A 21,318-nucleotide genomic window follows, 5' to 3' on the forward strand; every position below is an offset into this window, starting at 1 on the left:
CTACAGTAGAAGAAACAGGCTGCAAGCTCACAAGATAGACTTCACCTAGTCAATTAGTCTGTCACTTACCACCCTCTGTAAACTTGGGGAAATCCCTTCAAGCCCCCCAACCTCACCTTCTACGTTCACTTCAGGCAGTCAGTCTAGAACAGAGAACATACTCACCTTACTTGTGGTGTGGTATTTCCTACTCTGCTGTGTGTCCATCCCAACAATGTGTTCGGATCCTACCCAGATTCGAGACTGGTCCATCTGTGGCCTCTGGAGGGTGAACAGACAGATGTAAGGGACTCGAGCATTACTTATTAAAGTTAACCCAAGTGGAGCTGCTCTGGCTGGATCCCCCAACCTTGCTTGCCCAACTTCTGGTGAAAGATCATCGAGAGGACCCAAGGTCAGCAGCCAGAGTGGTATCTGGTATGTGGCAGGTGCTCAACAAATATCTCTTAAATATGTGAAGCTAGCCGGGCGGTGGTGGCACACGCTTTTAATCCCAGTACTCAGGAGGCAGAGCCAGGCGGATCTCTGTGAGTTCGAGGCCAGCCCGGGCTACAGAGTAAGTTCCAGGAAAGGCGTAAAACTACACAGAGAAACCCTGTCTCGAAAAACCAAAAAAAAAAAAAGTGAAGCTGGATGTGATGGCTGACACTTGGATTCCCTGGAAGGCTAAGGCAGGAGGACTGCTGTGAGTTCAGTGCCAGTCCACAGCATAGTGAGAGACAGTCCCAAAAAACAAAATAAAACTCAAAAATGAATTCATTAATTCTTGAAGAAACAAAAGGATTCAGTCCTAGAAATATAGACTGAATCTGAGTCAACTCAGAGAAATAAAATTATAATAGGAAAGAGTACTGCAATAAGTTCCCATGAAAACGCTGACAATGTTTGATGTGTGGGAGAGAGGGCATCAATTTTAAGTTTAAAACATGCTACTGCTGGCAGGTAAATCTCTATGAGTTTGAGGCTAGCCTGGTCTACAGAATGAATTCCAGGACAGCCAGGACCATGCCAAGAAACTCTGTCTCAAAAAAACAAAAATAAAAATGACGACGATGACAACAAGAAAACCAACCAACCAACCAACCAACAACCTTGAGGTTAAAGAGACGGCCCAGCGGTTGAGAGCACTGGCTGCTCTTCCAGGACCAGGGTTCAATTCCCAGCACCCACATGGCAGCTCACAACTGTCTGTAACTCCACTTCCAAAAAATCCAACACCCTCACACAGACATACATGCAGACAATATACCAATGACATAAATTAAATTAAAAAAATAAAACAATGTAATTTTTTTTTAAACTGCTTCTGCCACCTAAAAGCTCAGTGGCCATCGACAACTTGCTACACTTGGGTTACAGTGAGGCCTGAATGGTGAAACGTGGAAAGGGCATCTCACTAAACAGGTGCTTAATAAATAAACGAAGTCGCAGTCACCACCAGATCACAAGCGCCTTCCTGTCGGTCACACTGCCTTTGACAACAGTATGGTAATACAACAGCCACTTAGGATCACGGCCAGGGCTAGCTACATGCTTTCCATAATTTCCTCCTCAGTCCGCCTACAGCTCTAGTCGGTTAGTGTTGCTATAATAATAATACTTCTGGAAATAAACTTCTCAAGAGAAACTGTATGTAAGCACTACAAGAATGAAGCCAGAAATATCCAGTGAGGGACAGAAAACTAAGGTATAAGCACTGGGAAAATCAAATAATTAAGGATTAAACTCAGAGCCTTATACTTTCAAAATCTGATTTTTTTTTTTTTTTTAAGAATTGGGGTCTTGCAATGTTATCCAGCCTGTGCTATTACATCCCACTGATATTTTGCTTTAGTTTCTTTTTAATTAATTTATTTCTTTTTAGGTAGGGTCTCATGCAAACCATACTAGCCTCAAATTCCCTATGTAGCTGAGGCTAGCCTCTTCCTGCCTCTGCTTCCCAAGTGCTGAGATTACAGTATTCTGCTGCTGTTGAGTCAGGGTCTCACTATGTACTCTGGTTGTCCTGGCTTTGAACTAACTGAAATCTGCCTGCTTCCGTCTGCCTCCCAAGTGCTGGGACTAAAGACACAGGCCACCACAACTGGCTACAGTGTTATTTGTAATATGGTTTCAGCAGAAAGCACAGGGTTCCAGATACATTGTCCTCCTTTTCCACACACAATCTCTCCCGCTGTGAGCATCCCACACCAGAGTAGTACATTTTTACAGTGAAATTGATCATCACGACCCACCCAAAGACCACAATTTATACTAGCGATCAACATAAAAAACAGAATTTTTAAAAAAATGTTTAAATTTTGAAAACATAGGTAAAATTACAAACAAAATCATGAATGTGTGTGGACAAATCAAGGAAGCAACACACGGAATGAAATGGTTACTTGGTCAAACTGGATTGTGGGTAGCAGATGAGGAATGTACCTCAGCAGTAGGACACTTTGCCTAACCTGGGCAAAACCTTGGGTCTGACCTCCTGCACCACAGGAAAAGGAAGAATGCATTATGGGTAAGTTTGAGAAGTCAGTGTCCAAATTCCCAGTAATGTTTTAATTGCTTTAAATTAATTAGAAGGGGGTTGTAGGTGCTGGGCATGGAGGCACATGTCTTTAATTTAATCCCAGCACTCAGGAGGCAGAGGCAGGTGGATCTCTGAGTTTGAGGCCAGCCTGGTCTACAAAGTGAGTTCTACCCAGGACAGTCTCAAAAAAGGAGGGCGAGGGGAGTAGAGGGGTAATCCTTCAATTCTGGTTTATTCTAAAAAGAGGAGGGATAAATGGAATTAACAATGATTTTGCTGTTTCATCTTAATAAAGGGAAAAATACTTTCTCATTGTGGAATAGTACTACTTGTATTTCTTTCCAAACAAGGATATTAAAAGATTAGTCAGAACTCCTCTGCAGTCCCAGGACACTTATGCTTTAATTCTCAAGTACCAAGCAGGCTTTGTGAAATACAGACTAAACACAGAACACCTCCCATGACATCACATACATCAGTGTAATGGCCCATCTAGAGCACAAAGCACTTCAACCGCCTCCAAGAATGCAGTGAGTGCAGCCTGAGCAAGGACGCTGGGCTTCTCCTCTGCTGGTGTAGCTTAGACACCCTTCTCTGTCCTGGGCTTCTCCTCTGCTGGTGTTAGCTTAGACACCTTTCTCTGTCCTGGGCTTCTCCTCTGCTGGTGTAGCTTAGACACCTTTCTCTGTCCTGGGCTTCTCCTCTGCTGGTGTAGCTTAGACACCTTTCTCTGTCCTGGGCTTCTCCTCTGCTGGTGTAGCTTAGACACCTTTCTCTGTCCCCATAGCTCCACAGTGGTCACAGACTCCTTCTACTGGGCTTTACTGAACTGCAAAGCACCAGGGCAACACCCAGCCTCCCACTCCTCTGCTCATCTATAAACACGCATTTACTTTGCAGACCACTCTCCCTGCCTTTGCTTCCTTCAAAAAGGGTCTTTGAACACCTCAATTTTTCATCTTTTCAAACTGAAGAGACACCAACAAACAAAACTGCCCCTAATAACTCAAATATTACTTTTTCAAAGAGACCTTCTCTCTCTTCTTTTGGTTTTTGTTTTCTTGCTGGTTTTCCTTTTGTTTTGTTTTTTTTGAGGCAGGGTCTCATGAGGTCTAGCCTCTCCCTGAACTCACTCTGTAGCTGAGGATAATCTTGACTCTTCCAGCTTCCACCTCCCAAGTGCTGAAATAACAGGCCTGGACTACACTGCCCGACCTCATGGGTGCTGGGGACCAAATGCAGGACTTGGTGTGTACTAGAGAAGCACCAACTGAGCTACACCCCAGTCCTCCAAGAGGCCTTCCCTAACTACCTTGTCAAAAAACGGTTCTTTACATCCCATTATTCTCTGCCTAACAGTAGCCTATTCAGTTCCTCCATGGTACTCATTATATTTATATATTTACTGAAGTATAATTATATGTTTACTGAAGTAGTTGCTTATTTTCCATCACCACTGTCAAAAAGATACATGATAGAAAGAAGACATGTAAATAGTTGTTGACAAAACAAATCCTCCATTTGCACAATAATTATTTGATTACCCACCCCCACCATCTTTGACCACATATACATCATAGATACATGCTTCATTTATCCAAGCTCTATTAAATGCTCAAGATATGCCAGCCCTCATACAGGTTTTGGGATAGAAATAAATCTGTGTCCTCTGGGAGCTCATAGTCTTACAAAGAAAAGAAAACAAAAAAATAATTTAACATAAAAAAACAGAACCACGTAGCACACTGAAAATGTCACTCAGCGGAAGTAAAACACTGCAGTGTCAGGAAGGATGGAGGGCATCCAGAAGGCTGACACACTGCTTGGAAGAGGACAGCGTGCAAGCGCCACTTGGAACAGTATTTGGTAGTATCTAGTTAAGATTAATGTCTAGCAAGGAAGGCTTGGAATCCTACATCTTACAAAACAGAAGCCATTGCACACACTCACAGTAGTAGTGTCATGTAAGGCCCCAAGGAGACCTAACCCAAACAACCATCAGCAGAAGGACTTGACGAATCAAGGCATAGCCATATAATAAAATACTGTGCACTCAAGCCCCAGGATCAAAAAAGTACATACCATGTGAGAATTAGTCAACCATCACTACAAAGAACAGATTTATTAAATCTCTCAAACAAGGCTGAATGATAGCAGACAAACACAAGAGACTGCCTAACAGATGTTTAAAAGGCAAATGAATCTACAGAATACAAAGTAAAGATCTGCTAACCTTGGCTGGGGTAGTGGCTAATGGGGAATCAAAGAGACTTCTGCAATCTGTTTGTTTGTTTGTTTTGTTTTTCAAGACAGAGTTTCTCTGTGTAACAGTCCTAGCTGTCCTAGAACTTGCTTTGCAGACCAGGCTGTCCTCGAACTCACAGAGATCTGCCTACCTTTGCCTCCTGAGTGCTGGGATTAAAGATTTGTGCCACCACTACTCGACGAGACTTCTGCAATCTTGGTAATGTGTTTTGTTGTGAGACACAGTCTCATGTAGCCCAGGCTAGCCTCAAATGCACTATGTAGCCGAGGATAACCTTCTGGTCCTCCTGCTTCCACTTCCCAAGTGTAGGACTACTGGCAAGCAACACCACACCTGGTTTATGTGCCGCTGTGCACAGTTTCATAAACATTAGGCAGGCACTCTACCAGCGGACTTGAATATCCTCAGTTCTTGTTCTACTCTTGACCTGGATGCTGGGTATGTTCACTCTCTAATAATTCACTGAGCTGTACACTTTCGATTTGTGCCTTCTCCTCCGTTTATCTTATATCCCGAGAAGAATATACAAAATTACTTAGGTTTGGAATAGGCAGAATAAACAACGAAATCAGAAAGAGAAAACAATGACCCAGAATCACCAGAAAATCCCTCCTAAAAGGGGCAAAGCAGGGAAGTGAGAGGGCAGCTGAGGAACCTGATGCAGGAAAAAGAACGCACACAGGGCCATGGGCTGAAGCTCTAGCTTCCTCACAAATGTTTTGAGAACCAAAACCAAATCATGTATGTAAAAGAGATATGTGCTGTGGGATGTTCTGTATGGCAAATGTGTTGCTGATTAGTCAATAAATAAAACACTGATTGGCCATTGGCTAGGCAGGAAGTGTAGGCGGGACAAGGAGGAGAATAAACCTGGGAAGTGGAAGGCTGAGTCAGAGAGACACTGCCAGCCGCCATGATGAGAAACAGCATGTGAAGATTCCGGTAAGTCACGAGTCATGTAACAAGGTATAGATTAATGAAAATGGATTAATTTAAACTATAAGAACAGTTAACAAGAAGCCTGCCACGGCCATACAGTTTGTAAGCAATATAAGTCTCTGTGTTTACTTGGTCGGGTTTGAGCAGCTGTGGGGCTGGCAGGTGAGAGAGATTTGTCCTGACTGTGGGCCAGGCTTGAAAACTCTAACTACAAATGGCGCCCAACGTGGGGCAAGAGTTTCCACCTAAAACCTGAAAAAAAAGATTCTAAAACGGAGCTAAAAACAGTTCCTAATTGTCTCTCTCAAATGAGCGACAGCTGCCGGTTTGATTTACTATGGCGGGTTCCTGGCATGCACGCTCACTCGACCTACAGTATGGCGGGAATAAGACCTCTGCAAATGGCACATTAAGCTGCATGGTGGATTTAGCCTTTACTGGTACAAAACAAAAAAAGAGGTTTCTGGACTACATGCTGCTTAAATAAAAACATAGACCCACAATAGCTCCCAGAGCTCCTGGTAAACCACCGCCATGCTGGGAAGCTAAGGTGGGCGGAGCCAGCAGCCACAGCTGCTGCAGTTTAAGGCAATAGATTCACAATAAGACAGATTCAGATGTAATAGTTTGCAATGTGTGTAAAAAATCCATAGACTTAAAAGAAACAAAAAAGATGATATATAGAGTTATAAAAACAAATACATAGTTTTAAAAAATAAAGTCTTTAAAGAAACAGTAAAGGTAATATAAAAAATAAGCCAAGTAAAAATAGATATTACACAGAGAATCTGCATTGTGTTGTCTTTGGGACTTTTAACTACAAAAAAACATTTGATTGTAAAAGCTGTTGAGTTATGCCAAAATATATATTTTAAAGGTACCCTGACTTCAAAATTTAAATATAAGGCTATGTTGCTTTGGAAAGGAGACTCTGCTTTTGTTCTCACAGAAAGCCAGAGGCTATGGATTTGTTTCAGATTAAGATACATCAGGTGCCGGGCGGTGGTGGCGCACGCCTTTAATCCCAGCACTCGGGAGGCAGAGCCAGGCGGATCTCTGCGAGTTCGAGGCCAGCCTGGGCTACCAAGTGAGTCCCAGGAAAGGCGCAAAGCTACACAGAGAAACCCTGTCTCAAAAAACCAAAAAAAAAAAAGATACATCAAGTTTGACCAGCCAAGACCCCCTAAAAGGTCTCTGATGACACCATGGCCCAGATGATCCAACATCCAAAATGGTTTCAAGGCAACTGACTCAGACAATACAGCCTCATGGACTATACCATAATTCTAAAATTTTCTTTATGTCCCCATAAGATACAGCCCCCCTCCAACAGAAAGTAGTAAAAAAAGCTACACCCAAATTCCCAAATTATATGTAATTTTACTTTGTTAAGGTTAAAACCTTCCTTTTTGAAAAAAAAAAGGGGGGGGGAGTGCTGTGGGATGTTCTGTATGGCAAATGTGTTGCTGATTAGTCAATAAATAAAACACTGATTGGCCATTGGCTAGGCAGGAAGTGTAGGCGGGACAAGGAGGAGAGAATAAAGCTGGGAAGTGGAAGGCTGAGTCAGAGAGACACTGCCAGCCGCCATGATGAGAAACAGCATGTGAAGATTCCGGTAAGCCACAAGTCATGTAACAAGGTATAGATTAATAAAAATGAATTAATTTAAACTATAAAAACAGTTAACAAAAAGCCTGCCACGGCCATACAGTTTATAAGCAATATAAGTCTCTATGTTTACTTGGTCGGGTTTGAGCAGCTGTGGGGCTGGCAGGTGAGAGAGATTTGTCCTGACTGTGGGCCAGGCTTGAAAACTCTAACTACAGATATGCAAACTACAATGGATAATATATAATATAAACATAGGTCTGTTCCAGACAACTATCATGACAAACTCTTGCAGTTAGACCCATGCTAAAAAGAATTTAAGATTTTGAAGCTGGGCATGGAGTGCACACCTTTGATCCCAGCACTCAGGAAGCAGAGACAGGCAGAACTCTGAATTTGAGGTCAGCCTGGTTTACATGGTGAGTTCCAGGACAGTCAGAGCTACAAAGCGAAACCTTGTCTCAAAAATAAATACATACATACAGAAAGGAAAGAAGGAAGGAAGGAAGGAAGGAAGGAAGGAAGGAAGGAAGGAAGGAAGGAAGGAAGGAAAGGAAGGAAGGAAGGAAGGAAGGAAGGAAGGAAGGAAGGAAGGAAGGAAGAGAAAAGAGTGTAAGATGTCACACAACAGGAAGGCAGGAAGCTTCAGTGGGCAGAAGACCTTGCACAGAGCCTGATAAGCTAAGTTCAATACAGATCCTACAAGGCGGCAAGACTAAACTCCTGAGAGCTGTCCTGTGACTTTCCCATGAGTACTATGGCACAGGTACCCTGCACTCACACACACAATATGAAATAAATGAAATTTGAAAATCAATTGCACGCTTATTTTTCCTTTCCATAAAGCTTGAGGGCTGGGGATGCTGGGCTAGCATCGAAGCCCTGGAATCCACCCTCAGCACTACACAAAGCTGGTGTAGTGATGTGGGCCTGTAATGCCAGCACTCAGAGAAGGTGGAAGCAGGCATAGGAGCAGTTCAAGGTCATCCTCACCCAGATGGTTAATTCAAGACCAGCCTGGGCCATATGAGTCAACAAATAATAAGTAAATAATTAAAACAATAACCTCTAAAGGGTCTTGAAAGTGAAGAGGTCCCATGATGGGAAGGAGGAGTGGGACAGAGACAGACTCAAACAATTACTGAATGCTGAGGGTACGTGTGTCTCACAGTTCAGCCAAACTGTAAGCTCCACCAGGGCACAGCCCACTTAGACTCCTTTTATTCTCCGCCCCAGTGCTCAACACCATTCTGGGCACGGAATCAGTACTCAATAAAAACTAGGTAGATTTTTTTTTCTACTTTGTTCAAAGAGAAGGACAACCTGGAGGAGGTCCAAAAAAGAACCACAGACTGATCAAAGGAGGATGGAAAGGTCCTGGTGGAAAGGTTAAAATGAACTGAAGTTGTTTGGCTTGGAGGAAAGGAACTGAAGAATGAAATAACTCAGAACAGCTCTGGGGCTGGAAGGCACTGCAGAGGTCTCACAGGCCAATTTTTTCACTTCATAGATGAGGAGACTAAAACCAAGGGAGAGGTTGCAACTTGGGGAAGGTAAGTTAGGGCAGTTTATTTTTTTGTTGTTTTGGGGGTTTTGTTTGTTTGTTTGTTTTTTGCTTTAGAGTGAGGATTAAATTTATTCGAGCAGTATGAACTTATATAGTAAGAAAAATAGCAGTTACAAAACTGGGTGTGGTGTCACATGCCTCTAATCCCAGCACTACAGAGGCAGAGGCAGGCGGAGCTCTGAGTTGAAGGTTAGTCTGGTCTATAAAATAAGATCCTGTCTCAATAAATAAATCCTCAGTCAACAAATGGAAGACCAATAGAAAGAGGAAATCAACACTGGGCAATACCACTGTAATGATTATGAGTCTAGAACTGTCAAGAGAATTAGCATATAACCAAACAATCGAGTTTGGACATATATCCAAAAGCAGGGTCTCAGAGAGATCTTTGCACACCAGAGTCTACTGTAACATTATTCACGACAAAGAAGAGATGGACACAATCCAAACGTCCAATGAACCATACAGAACACTAGGCCAGCCCTCACAAGCAGAAATCCTGTGACATGCTACAGTATGAACACAGAAGAACCTAAACTAAGTGAAATAAGCAAGCTGACTACACTTATATTTGACAATTAGGATGCTCAAACTCCGTATTAAAAATAAGAAAAAAAAAAATCTCCTGAGTGTGGTGGTGTACCCCTTGATCCCAGTACTGGGAGGCAGAGGCAGGAGGAGCTCTGAATTCAAGGCCAGCCTGGTCTACGGAGCTAGATCTGGGACAGCCAAGACTATACAGAGGAAGGAAAAATGTTAAGAAAATTAGAGCCTATAATGCCAAAAAAGGAAATAATTTACAATTTTAGTAACAAATAAAGACTATCTAAACATAAATAACGTCTGTTCTGGTAAGTGAAAAGGTATCAGAATATATAATTTTATATATTTGATATTTGTTAAGGTACTTAACTATTTCCTTTTTTTTTCAGTGCTGGAGACTGAACCCAGTCCCTCATGCATACAAGGAACTGAGCTAGCTATACCCCAGCCCTGTCAGGGTACTTAAGGGAAAAATTAACATGTACACATTTCCATGAAGATGGGGAGAGGACCAGCAGAGGTGAAAATACTGACATTTTCAGATCTGAAGTCACGGGAGATTTCATTTCCTTTATTACTAAAGTATTATATGACTAAGCAGGACAGTGGTGGTGCACACCTTTAATTCCAGCACTTGGGAGGCAGAGGCAGGCGGATTCCTGTGAATTTGAGGCCAGTCTGGTCTACAGAGTGAGGACCAGGACAGCCAGAGCTACACAGAGAAACCCTGTTTCAAAAAACAAACAGCCGGGCGGCGGTGGCGCACGCCTTTAATCCCAGCACTCGGGAGGCAGAGGCAGGTGGATCTTTGTGAGTTCGAGGCCAGCCTGGTCTACAGAGCAAGATCCAGGAAAAGGCGCAAAGCTACACAGAGAAACCCTGTCTCAAAAAACCAAAAAAAAAAAAAAAAAACCAAACAAACAAACAAACAAACAAAAAGTGTTATATGACTTAGAGAAAAATAAGAAACTAAAACCCTTTAAAGAACCCAAGGTTAAAGACATCGCAATAAACCATGTGGTCAATGATAAACTAAGGCCCTAAATAATTATGTCTTGGATTTTATGTTCATAAAGAAAAGGAAATATTTTGTCACCCAAAGAAAAGTAGCACAAAATAATTTTAAAAAGAAAACTGAAACATTAACTCTAAGATGAGTATCTGGAAAAGGTCCCTAACAGTAAAAACCATCAGACTGTGACATGGTATCCCAGGCTAAGTTCCACTGCTGGGGTATTTAGAAGCAACGCCCTGGACAGGACACTCAGAGAACCCGTCTTGAACTGACATCACAGAGACCCTCACTGTGTTCTCCTGGGGCTTTGCCATCACAAAATGTGGTTTGCACATAAATAAGGCTTCATACCAACCAAAAGAACAAACTTTACCTGGGAAATGCTGGAGAGAGTCCTGCCCCACTGTCTTTGGGTAGGAGATACTGATACCAGTTGGCTGCATATTGGAACCCACTGGGAGATGCTAGTCTGGTTCCTCTAGAAAAGAAAAACATTGTCAGGAATCTATATCAGAGTCCATATGTAGAGAGTAGAGTGTACCTGTTGACACTGTAAAACAGTAAGAATTATATATTTGGCAAATACCTTTAATTCCTCCATTTGGGAGGCAGAAATGGAGGATCTTTTAAGGCCAGCCTGGACTACATACTGAATTCCAGGCCAGCCAGGGATACATAGTGAGACCCTTTTTCAAAAAGGGTTGGAGGAGAAGAAATACATATTCAGCCTTCAAGTCTGGTTCCTGGCAAGAGCTCCTAGACCTCCTGGGGTTCAGATATGAGTGTTTTGTCTTTCATGACAACCACTTTGAAACTTAGGAGTTTATGTGAAGACTTGACTCTACGGACAGAGGACTGGTTGGGTAAGGAGCCAATCACTTAAAGCTCACACTCGCCAGAGTGCCACAGAGTAACCTAATTGTACTGTTACTGCTCTGCTTGTGTGTATCAACAACTTCCAATGTCCCAGAGTTAACAGATGGCAGCTTTAGGATGAATACTGGAAGCCAGGTAGCTACCTCCAGAACCCATGCCCGTTCACGAGATCAAAAAAGAACAGTTTACCCCGAACCATTGATAGATTTTTGAACCAATTAAAACAGCATATTGGGGCGGGGGAGGGTGGTGCTGGAGAGACAACTCAGTGGTTAAGAGCACCGATTGTCAAACAGATCTGGGGATAGATTCCCAGCACCAACATGGGGGCTCACAGCAGTCTGTAACTCCAGGTCCAGGGGATTCGATGCCCTCTTCTGGCCTCGGCTGGCACTTGTACTCATCCATGTACATATACATGAATATTTGAAAAAACAAACCTTAAAGAAATAAAACCGTATTTGGGGCTGGCACTACGACTTGCTGCCATGCCGCCTGAGTTTGCTGCCCTGGACCCATATGGTGGAAGCTGAGCCAACTCCTGCGGGTATTCTTCAGACCTCTACACATGTGCATACATGTGCATGTGTCTGTGCACAAACATGAAAATAAATAAGTAAATAAATAAATGTAATAAGGTCTGGAGTCATCTTTTTAAAAATTAAGAAAAAAAAAAAGCCAGGTATTGATGGCACATGCCTTTAATCCTAGCACTCAGGAGACAGAGGCAGGCGGATCTCTGTGAGTTCAAGACCAGCCTGGTCTACAGAGCAAGTACCAGAGAGAGAGATGACAGACAGACAGACAGACAGATAGATAAAACAAAACAGCTTATTGGGGGCCGGCAAGATGGTTCAATGAGTGGACAGATGACCAGAGTTCGATCCTCAGATCCCACAAGGTGACAGGGGAGAACCAATTCTCAAGACCTGACACATGTATGACGCTGACATGTGTCTACACTCACATACACATATACACATAACAAACAGTACATCGTGGAAAGAGCCATGTACTTGGAGTCAGAAAGCTTTGGCTCCTCTAGTCATAAACCACACAAAATAACAAACTCTATGAGGTCTGGTTATCTCCTCTCTAAATTAGGGATAGATCACAGTGCCACAACTGTACCTTGTGTTATTAAGCTGAACTCAATCCCCATTTCCTTGATGGCAGGAGGGTCAGGGGTGAGCTGAGGGAAGGCATTAGAACTTTAAATCTTCAGGTACTTTTTTGAAGTGTCTCACAAGTTCACAGATTATGTATATTTCTAACAGGCCATCCACAGAACCTTATATTCCAAAGGAAACAGGGAAGCCAGCTGGACAACGGTGACACTCATCCTTGATGACTTCTCTAATGGGGAGGCTGAAGCAGAGGGATCATCAGTTCCAAGTAAGCCTGAGCTAGACAGACTCCACTTCAAACAAAGTAGTTAAAAATATTTTTATTTCTGTGAGTTGGAGGACAGCCTGGTCTACAGAATGAGTTCCAGGACAGCCAGGGCTACACAGAGAAACCCTGTCTCCAAAAACCAAAAACCAAAAAAAAAAAAAAAAAAGTGGGGGGAGACAACAGGTGGAAGTGAATGCAAATCTAGACTGGAAATACAGCCCAGTCGGTGCCATAAACACATGAAGGCTGGATTCGATCCCCAGCACCTACCTGGCATGCCAGTGCAGCCCAGTAATCCTGGTCCTGGGAGGTGGAGGCAGAAGAATAGGTACCCAAGGTCATTCTCAGTTTTAGAGGGACCAGCCTGGGACACAGATGACCCGGTCGTTTTTAATTTAAAAAGCAAACAAAAAAGTGACGAGTAGAACAATGTCTCACCAAATAGAGACTATTAATTTCTATAAAGAAACTATCTGGGCTGGAGAGATGGATCAGCAGTTAAGAGCACTGGCTGCTCTTCCAGAGGACCCAGGTTCAATTCCCAGCACCCACATGGCAGCTCACAACTGTCTGTAACCCCAGGCCCAGGGGAACCATCCCACCAGGCATGCATGTGATGTACCTATCTATGCAGGAAAAATACTCATTCATATTAAAAAAAATCTTTAAAAAAAAAAAGAAAGAAAGAAAGAACTTGTTTTTTAAAATAGGGCTAGTAGCTAGAGAGATGGCTCAGTCTATAAAGCTCTTGGTGTGTAAAGGATTAGCTCCGTTCGGCAGCACCCTCATAAAAAGCTGGCAGTGCATACCTGTAATCCTACCACCGGGGAGAAGAAACAGGGGGAGCTTCGAGAGCTCATTGGCCAACAGTCTAGCCAATCAGCAAGCTCCAGGTTCAGTGAGAATCCCTGTTCTTTGTTTGTTTGTTTGTTTGTTTTGTTTTGTTTTTTGGAGACAGGGTTTCTCTGTACAGCTTTGCATCTTTCCTGGAACTCACTCTGTAGCCCAGGCTGGCCTTGAACTCACAGAGATCAGCTTGCCTCTGCCTCCCAAGTACTGGCATTAAAGGCATGAGAATCCCTGTTTTCAAGGTGACAAGTGCTCAAGGAAAACACGGGACATCGACTTCTGACCTCCACACATGCACACTCATCTGCACACACCTGAACATGTATAAATACATATACAAATGGTGCTCAGTAGTAAAGTTCTTGTGTAAGAGTTTGATCCCCAGCACCACTGAATGGGAGTAAAAAAAATAAAGAAAGATAAATAAGAAACTCTAGGGCTGGGGGCGTGGCTCAGTTGGTACAGTGCCTTGCCTATCAGGCACAAAGCCTTGGGTTTGATGCCCAGGACACCCACATGAAACTAAGCACAGTGGTGCACAGAAGCAGGAGAGTCAAATTCAAGGTCATTCTTGTCTACCTAGTGGGTTTAGACGACCCTGAGCTAGAGGAGGGTGTCTAAAAGAATCATTTTAAAAAATTTTAATCTGGAATTGAAATGCAATAACCAAAATGAAAAGGGGTGTAGCTCAACAGCAGACATGAGCATGAAGACCTGAGGACCCTGAAGACACCTCAGTTGAGATTCTCCAGTCAAGGGGACAGAAAGACACCAATGGGGTACCATCAAACCAACAAATATGTACACTGTCAGGAAGCTTAGAAGAAAAGGAAATAAAGGGACAGGAAAAAGACTTGAAACAAAAACAAACTAACAGAAAGCATCAGGGAGGGGCTGGAGAGATGTCTCAGCAGTTAAGAGCACTGGCTGCTTTTCCCGAGGACCTGGGTTTATTCCCAGCACCTATATGACAGCTCACAACCACCCATAATTCCAGTTCTAAGGGATCCAACACTCTTTTCTGGCCTCCACAGGCACTGCACACATATGATCCATAGGCACACATTCAGGTGAACATTCACATACATAAAATAAAAGTAAATAAAATCTACACACACACAGCAGAAAATACTCCCAAATTTGTTCTACAACCTAAGAAATTCAACTAGCTTCAAGTAGGATAAATAAAAAAGATACATCATAATCAAACTGTCAAAAGAGGAAGAGGAAACACAGAGAGAAAAAAACAGTGTTGACTGCTGCGACTCATCATACACAAGGGCCCTCAGAAATGCTGAACTGATTTATCCCCAGAAACTGCAGCAGCTGAAAAACTATGGGAAGAAATCCTCAAAATGTTAAATGAGAAAGACTGTCACAGCCCGAGCATGTTAGGACATAACCTGTAATGCCAGCACTCAAGCGCCTGAGGAAGAAGAATACCAGCAAGTCTGAGGCTAGTCTAAGTTACATCGTGAGACCATGCCTTAAAAAAAAAAAAAAAAAAAAAAAAAAGTAAAATTTCTATATCCAGCAAAACTATCACTCAAAAGTAAAATGGAAGGTAAAACAAAACTTCCCAGATAAACAAAAACAGAGAGAATGTGTAGACAGCAAACAGAACCTCAAAAAAAATATTCCTTCCGAATGAAATGAAAGGGCACTAGATGGGCTGACAAGTTGGCTCAATGGTTAAAAGCACTTGTTGCTCTTGCAGAGAACCTGGGTTCAGTTCCCAACACCCACATGGCAGCTCATGGCTGGCTGTAATTCTGGTCTCAGGGGATCCAACACCTTCTTCTGAGCTCAGTGGGTACAAAGCATGCACATGGTGCACATATATACATGCAGGCAAAATATGCACATAAAATCATAAAATAATAAAAAGAGGATGCTAGACAGTAATTCAAATCTACATGAGGAAATAAAATACATTGGCAAAGGTAACTACTTAAGTAAATAAAAATAGATTTTTTTTTTAATTTTTAGGTCTCTGAGGTTTTTTTCTGGGGTGGGGCATGGGGGTTTTTGAGACAGGGTTTCTCTGAGTAGCCCTGGCTGTCCTGGAACTTGCTCTGTAGACCAGGCTGGCCTTAAACTCAGAGATCTGCCTGCCTGACTCTCAAGTGCTGGCACTAAGACTAAAGGCCTGTACTGCTGATGACCACCACCTGGCTTTAGGTCTCAATTTTTTAACTTAAAGTTAATTATAAAAGACAATTATAAGCCTGTTGATATACATATAGAAAGCTGTGATCTGAATGACAGTGAAATCATAAAACACAGGAACTAGAATAGAGCTTTATAGAAGCATAGTTCTTATATCTCTGAAATCAAATTGGTACCAATTTAAATTAAATTGGAATAAATTAGGGTGCAGGTCCGGCAGTGGTGGCACATGCCTTTAATGCCAGCACTCAGGAGGCAGAACCAGGCGGATCTCTGTGAGGCTAGCCTGGTCTACAGAGATCCAGGACAGGCACCAAAAAACTACACGGAGAAACCCTGTCTCAAAAAAAAAAAAAAACCGGCTGGGCGGTGGTGGCGCACGCCTTTAATCCCAGCACTCGGGAGGCAGAGGCAGGAGGATCTCTGTGAGTTCAAGGCCAGCCTGGTCTCCAAAGCGAGTTCCAGGAAAGGCGCAAAGCTACACAGAGAAACCCTGTCTCGAAAAACCAAAAAAAAAAAAAAAAACCCAAAAACAATATAAATAAATAAAAATAAAAAATTAGGGTGCTAATTTTATTTCCAGTATAATCACAAAAACTATCCCCCCCCCCAAAAAAAATACCATAAAACCTTTTACCATGGGTAGGTCTTATAGCTGAGTGGCGTACATCTGCCTAGCATAGCAAGGCATTTAAGGTCAGACTGACCTTCTTGAGACAGTCTCAAAAAAACAAACAGATCAGGCAGAGTGGTCTTTAATCCCAGCATTGGAAGGCAGAGGTAGGCAGATCCTTGTAATCTTGAAGCCAACCTAAAGTACATGAGTTCCAGGACAGCCAGGGCTATGTAGAGAGAACCTATCTTTAAAAAAAAAGGCAGAGACAAGAGGATCAATGCAAGTTCAAGGTCAGCCAGAGCTACAAAGTGAGACCTCCCACCCCCTCACCCCAAGCAAACAGCTTGGTCATTTCTCCAAAGATATATAAATGACCAATATAGAAGTTCAACACCACTTGTCACTGGGGAAATGCAAATTTTAAAAAAGTATATATTATCTCATACCCATTAGAATGACTATTATCCAAAAACAAAATAAACAAACAAAAACTAAGCTGCAGAGAAACTGAAATTTTTTGAATATTGGTGGTGCAAATGTAAAACAGCACATCAGCTGTCCAGTTTCCAGCATCCATATCACGTAGCTCATGACCACTCAGAACTCCAGCTCCACGAGCGCGCGCGCGCGCACACACACACACACACACAGTCTTAAAGACAAATTTAAAAAAAAAATTAAACACAGGGATGTAATCCTGTTGGTAGAGTGCTTGCATGCACAAAGCCCCGGTTCCACTCCCAGCACCACATAAATCAGACATCATGGAGCATGCTTGTAATTCCAGCACTGGAGAGGTGAAGGAGGATCTCATACCCAAGTTCAAGTCCAGTCTGGGATACTTGAGACACTGTCTCAAAGAGAAGAGGCAGAAATCATCACCACAGAAACAAAGTTTTTATTAGTTGATTCTCTGATCAAACCTAACAACGTCACTGATTTATCTGGGGTCAGTGAGATGGCTCACTGGGAAAAGGCAACCAGATGGCCTGAATTTTATCACCAGGACTCACATGGTTGGAGAGAAGAACCTCAAGTTGTCATCTGACCTCCACACTCAGTGTAGCATATGTGCCCAGGCGTGTGCACATGCACACACATAAATAAATCAGAGTTCTGAGTTCAAGGTTAACCTGGTCTACAGGGCAAGTTGCAAGACAGCCAAAGCTACACAGAGGAAACCATGTCTTGAAAAACCAAAAAAGGAAGAGAAAGAAAGAGAGAGAGAGAAAGAGAGAGAGAGAGAGAGAGAGAGAGAGAGAGAGAGAGAGAGAAAGAAAGAAAGAAAGAAAGAAAGAAAGAAAGAAAGAAAGAAAGAAAGAGAGAAAGAAAGAAAGAGAGAAAAAAGAAAGTCTGAGGTGCCAGGCAGTGGTAGCACACTCCTTTAATCCCAGCATTTGGGAGGCAGAGGCAGGAGGATATCTGAGTTCAAGGCTAGCCTGGTCTACAGAGCAAGTTCCAGGATAGCCAAAACTATACACACACACACACACACACACACACACACACACACACACACACACACACACACACACACACACCATCTAAAAAAAACAAGAAAGAAAGAAAATCTGAGGCTCAGAAAAGTCAGATGCTTATTCAAGATCCCCCCTACAGCAGGTGGTGGAACCAAGATCCCCATGACTTTCCAGATCCTAGAGAGGTTCACTTTGTGTATTTGTGAAGGTCTTGCAAGGTGCAGTGCCCAGTCCAAATCCCCCTCCCAAGCAGGTGAGCAATAAACACCTACTACTGATTTCCACTTTGAATTAGCCCTAGGAGATTTACCATAGCTTCATCAAGCTCTGTTACAGTGTATTAGAAGACCTGGGGAGATTTTCTTTATCTAACCTTGCATTTTTGTGCCAAGAAAGATAAACAGGAAATAGAGAAATAGGCACAACTGACAGAGGGCAGATGAGGTGGGTTTTATAGATGCTACTAATAAGAAGAAATGAACCTGTAATAATCCCTATGCTCAGGAACAAGAAATTTTTTTTTTTTTTTGGAGCTGAGATTCGAACCCAGGGCCTTGCGCTCTGCCACTGAGCTAAATCCCCAACCCAGGAACAAGAAATTTAAGAGAGCTGGGCACAAATCTGCAAAGCAAATCAAGCTGTTCATTTCAGGTCTGCAGCCCAATAAACTTTTGTTTTCTATTTCCCCCAAATTATCTGTCTCAAAAACTAATTTAGGGCTCAGCAGTAAATTCCTTATCTAGCATGTATGAGGCCCTGGGTTTAACCCTCAACACACACACACACACACACACACACACACACACACACACACACACACACACACACATAATTTACAATAGACCAGTTACCATTTACCCAGCCATCCTCAGATTTTAATTCAACTTCTGCCTTAGCATCTGTAATTACTTCAGCAAATGAATCCTTCTCTAGGCAACAGGAAGACACCTCAAACAAAATATCCTGAGCAGCAATTGAGAGTTCTGTACTTTGCTAGGGTAACAAGGAACGTAAGTAGAGAATGTAGTTACTCACATATAAAATTATTAAAAACGCATAAAATAACAATCCAAAAGCTAGCCAGAGGCATGAATAGTGTCTGCTACATCAAAGAGTGCTCTTGACCAAGTTTTGCAAATACCTGACTAAAATTTACAAACTGCCCCATGCCTTTGTGACTAGGAACTCCACTGTCATTTTCTTAACCCTTCCTAGAGGTCAGGAGTGACTCTCAAGAGATTTAAGGCCAAATCTCACGAGGGACGTGGGCAGGGCTCCCCAAGAAGATTAGAAATAATCTAGAAGTCTTTCTTTTCCTTCATTCATTCAACAAGTGTTAGGTTGTGCCAAATACAGTGCTGGGCAGTGAAAGCCATAGGGCCGTTTCGCCTAACGCTTTTACTCTGATAACCTATACATCCCACTGAACTATACAAGAATTCATTTAAAGTCTCTGAAACAAACTAAAGAAACCTCAGAATCCAAAGGGACTGCAAGGAGGTATGTCCTCATTTTTCACATGGACCTGGAACCCCCAGTATCTGACTCAAGGTCACACTGTGACAGACGTGCAGCAGACGCCCCCCCAATTCCACCCCGACTCCAGTCAGTGCTTCCCGAGCTCTTCTCTCAGAGAGCGATCCTCATCACATAAAGATCCGAGGTCACTATCTTCTAAAAGGCGGAGAAGCCAAGGCCAAATGAGGGGTAAGGAGAAGTGGGAAGCTGTCCCGGTTTCCCTGTGGAAAGGCGGCCACGCAACCGAGCTGTGGCACAGGCTCCCCGACTTCTCCCCTGCTCCCCCGCCCCGCCCTCTCCAATCCCAACCTGGAGACGCGCGTGCGTCTATAGAAAAGTGTTCCTGCACTCACAAGGACTCGCACCAGCAACGCCATGTTCCTCCACGATCATTTCCGGGTGAAGGGTGGGCTTCCGGGATCCCGGTTCTCACCACCCCCTCTGGACGCTGCCCTCTTGCTAAAGGGAGTCGGGCTCCGGCAGCGCAGGCGTCGATGTCGCACTGCGCACCCGCGCTTTCCCCGCTGTGGATCTGGATGGGGTTCCAGGGCGCGAGAGTCCGTCCCGGCTGTGCGTCACAAGGGTCCACGTTCTTCCCCCACACCGCCTCCGGGACCCCGGCCTCTCACATCCCACTCACCCTTCGGTAACCCCTTGACAGCCGTTCCTTTCGTGACTCCACCCCCAGGAGACGACGGGGCGGAAGCGAGCAGGACCTCGGGTGTCCCGAGAGTTTAAAAAGAGCCCGGGGAGTATGAGAACCTACGAGCACGCTGCTGGAAAGCCAAGAAGGAAGGTGGTCACTTGCCAGACCTGACGCCTGGCAAAAGAGGAACTTGAGGCCTGTGGTTGGCTGGTTAATGGGAGCATCTTTGAATACTGATAGGAAAGAATTACAGCCTGGTGGTGGTGGCACACGCCTTTCATCCCAGCACTCCTGAGGCAGACGCAGGCAGATCTCTGAGTTCGGGGCCAGCCCGGTCTACATAGAGGCTACTCAGAGAAACCCTGCCTTGAAAAAAATAATTAGTAAATGAGGAAAAAGAAGGATGAAAGGAGTTGCCTGTCCCAGGAGAAGTATAAAAAAGAAAATATTGCTGTTTTGGGGACTGACAGGAAGTCGAAGAATTAGCAATTGAAGTACTTCCTCTCTACCCACTCAACAAAGACCCACTGAGTATTCCATATGTACTGGACACCGTCCGGTGCCTGGTAACCTGGTAGAACTCATGAACTGGTTGGGGAAAGTACAGGCAGGTTTGTCCAGACAACTCGGGAGAAAAATAAAAACTGACATGAAGGCACCAATAAATAGCTAATAAGAACCATAATATGGACAACTGCTTGGTCAGCTTAGCCAAATAAAGCCTGAGAAAGTGACATATAAGGTCACTTCCAGGGTGATACTTTTTTTTTCTTTTAAACAAAATTTCTTGTAGCCCAGGCTGACCTCAGGCTCTATGTACCCGAGGCTGGGCTTGAAGTTCTGATCCTTCCCTGCCTGATCTCCCAAATTCTGGGATTACAGGCTGTGGCACTACACCCAGACTCAACGATTTTGTTTTGGTTTTTTGAGCAGGTCTCACTGTGTAGGTGTGGCAGGCCTGAAACTGGGAACCAACTACCTCTGCCTCCCGACTGCCACCACATCTGGCAAAATTCTGTGTATTTATTGAGTTTCTGGTTTTTGAATGTTTACATATAGAATGACTAAATTAAGCTTATGACAGGGCAAGACAGTGCAAAGGTACCTCCATCTTGTTTTTTTGTTTGTTTGTTTGTTTTTGTTTTTGTTTTGAGACAGGGTTTCTCTGTGTAACAACCCTGGCTATCTTGGAACTCACTCTGTAGACCAGACGGGCCTCAAACTCACAGAGATCCCCCTGCCTCTGCCTCCTAAGCACTGGAATTAAAGGCATGTGCCACCACACCCAGCATTCCATCTTGTATTCTTG

General features: G+C 43.5%; 1 protein-coding gene across 2 annotated transcripts in view; it reads right to left on the reverse strand.

Annotated features, from left to right (window-relative positions):
* LOC128100791 (ubiquinol-cytochrome-c reductase complex assembly factor 1) overlaps window positions 1-19,995 on the reverse strand; it is a 95,096-nt gene extending 75,101 nt beyond the window's left edge. Inside the window, exons 1-3 of one of the 2 annotated variants that reach the window (XM_052723423.1) lie at window positions 19,717-19,995; window positions 10,836-10,940; window positions 166-261 (exon numbers count right to left, since the gene is read on the reverse strand). In XM_052723423.1, the coding sequence (XP_052579383.1) occupies window positions 166-261; window positions 10,836-10,940; window positions 19,717-19,740 (225 nt within the window). In that variant the 5' untranslated portion in view covers window positions 19,741-19,995. Of the gene's footprint in view, window positions 1-165; window positions 262-10,835; window positions 10,941-19,716 lie in introns of those variants that run through there. The other variant, XM_052723424.1, reaches the window with a different exon arrangement.
* Window positions 19,996-21,318: the final 1,323 nt, after the last annotated feature.

Source organism: Peromyscus californicus, unplaced genomic scaffold, assembly GCF_007827085.1.
Source record: "Peromyscus californicus insignis strain IS unplaced genomic scaffold, ASM782708v3 Scaffold_7__1_contigs__length_154581171, whole genome shotgun sequence".
Classification (NCBI taxonomy): Eukaryota; Metazoa; Chordata; class Mammalia; order Rodentia; family Cricetidae; genus Peromyscus; species Peromyscus californicus.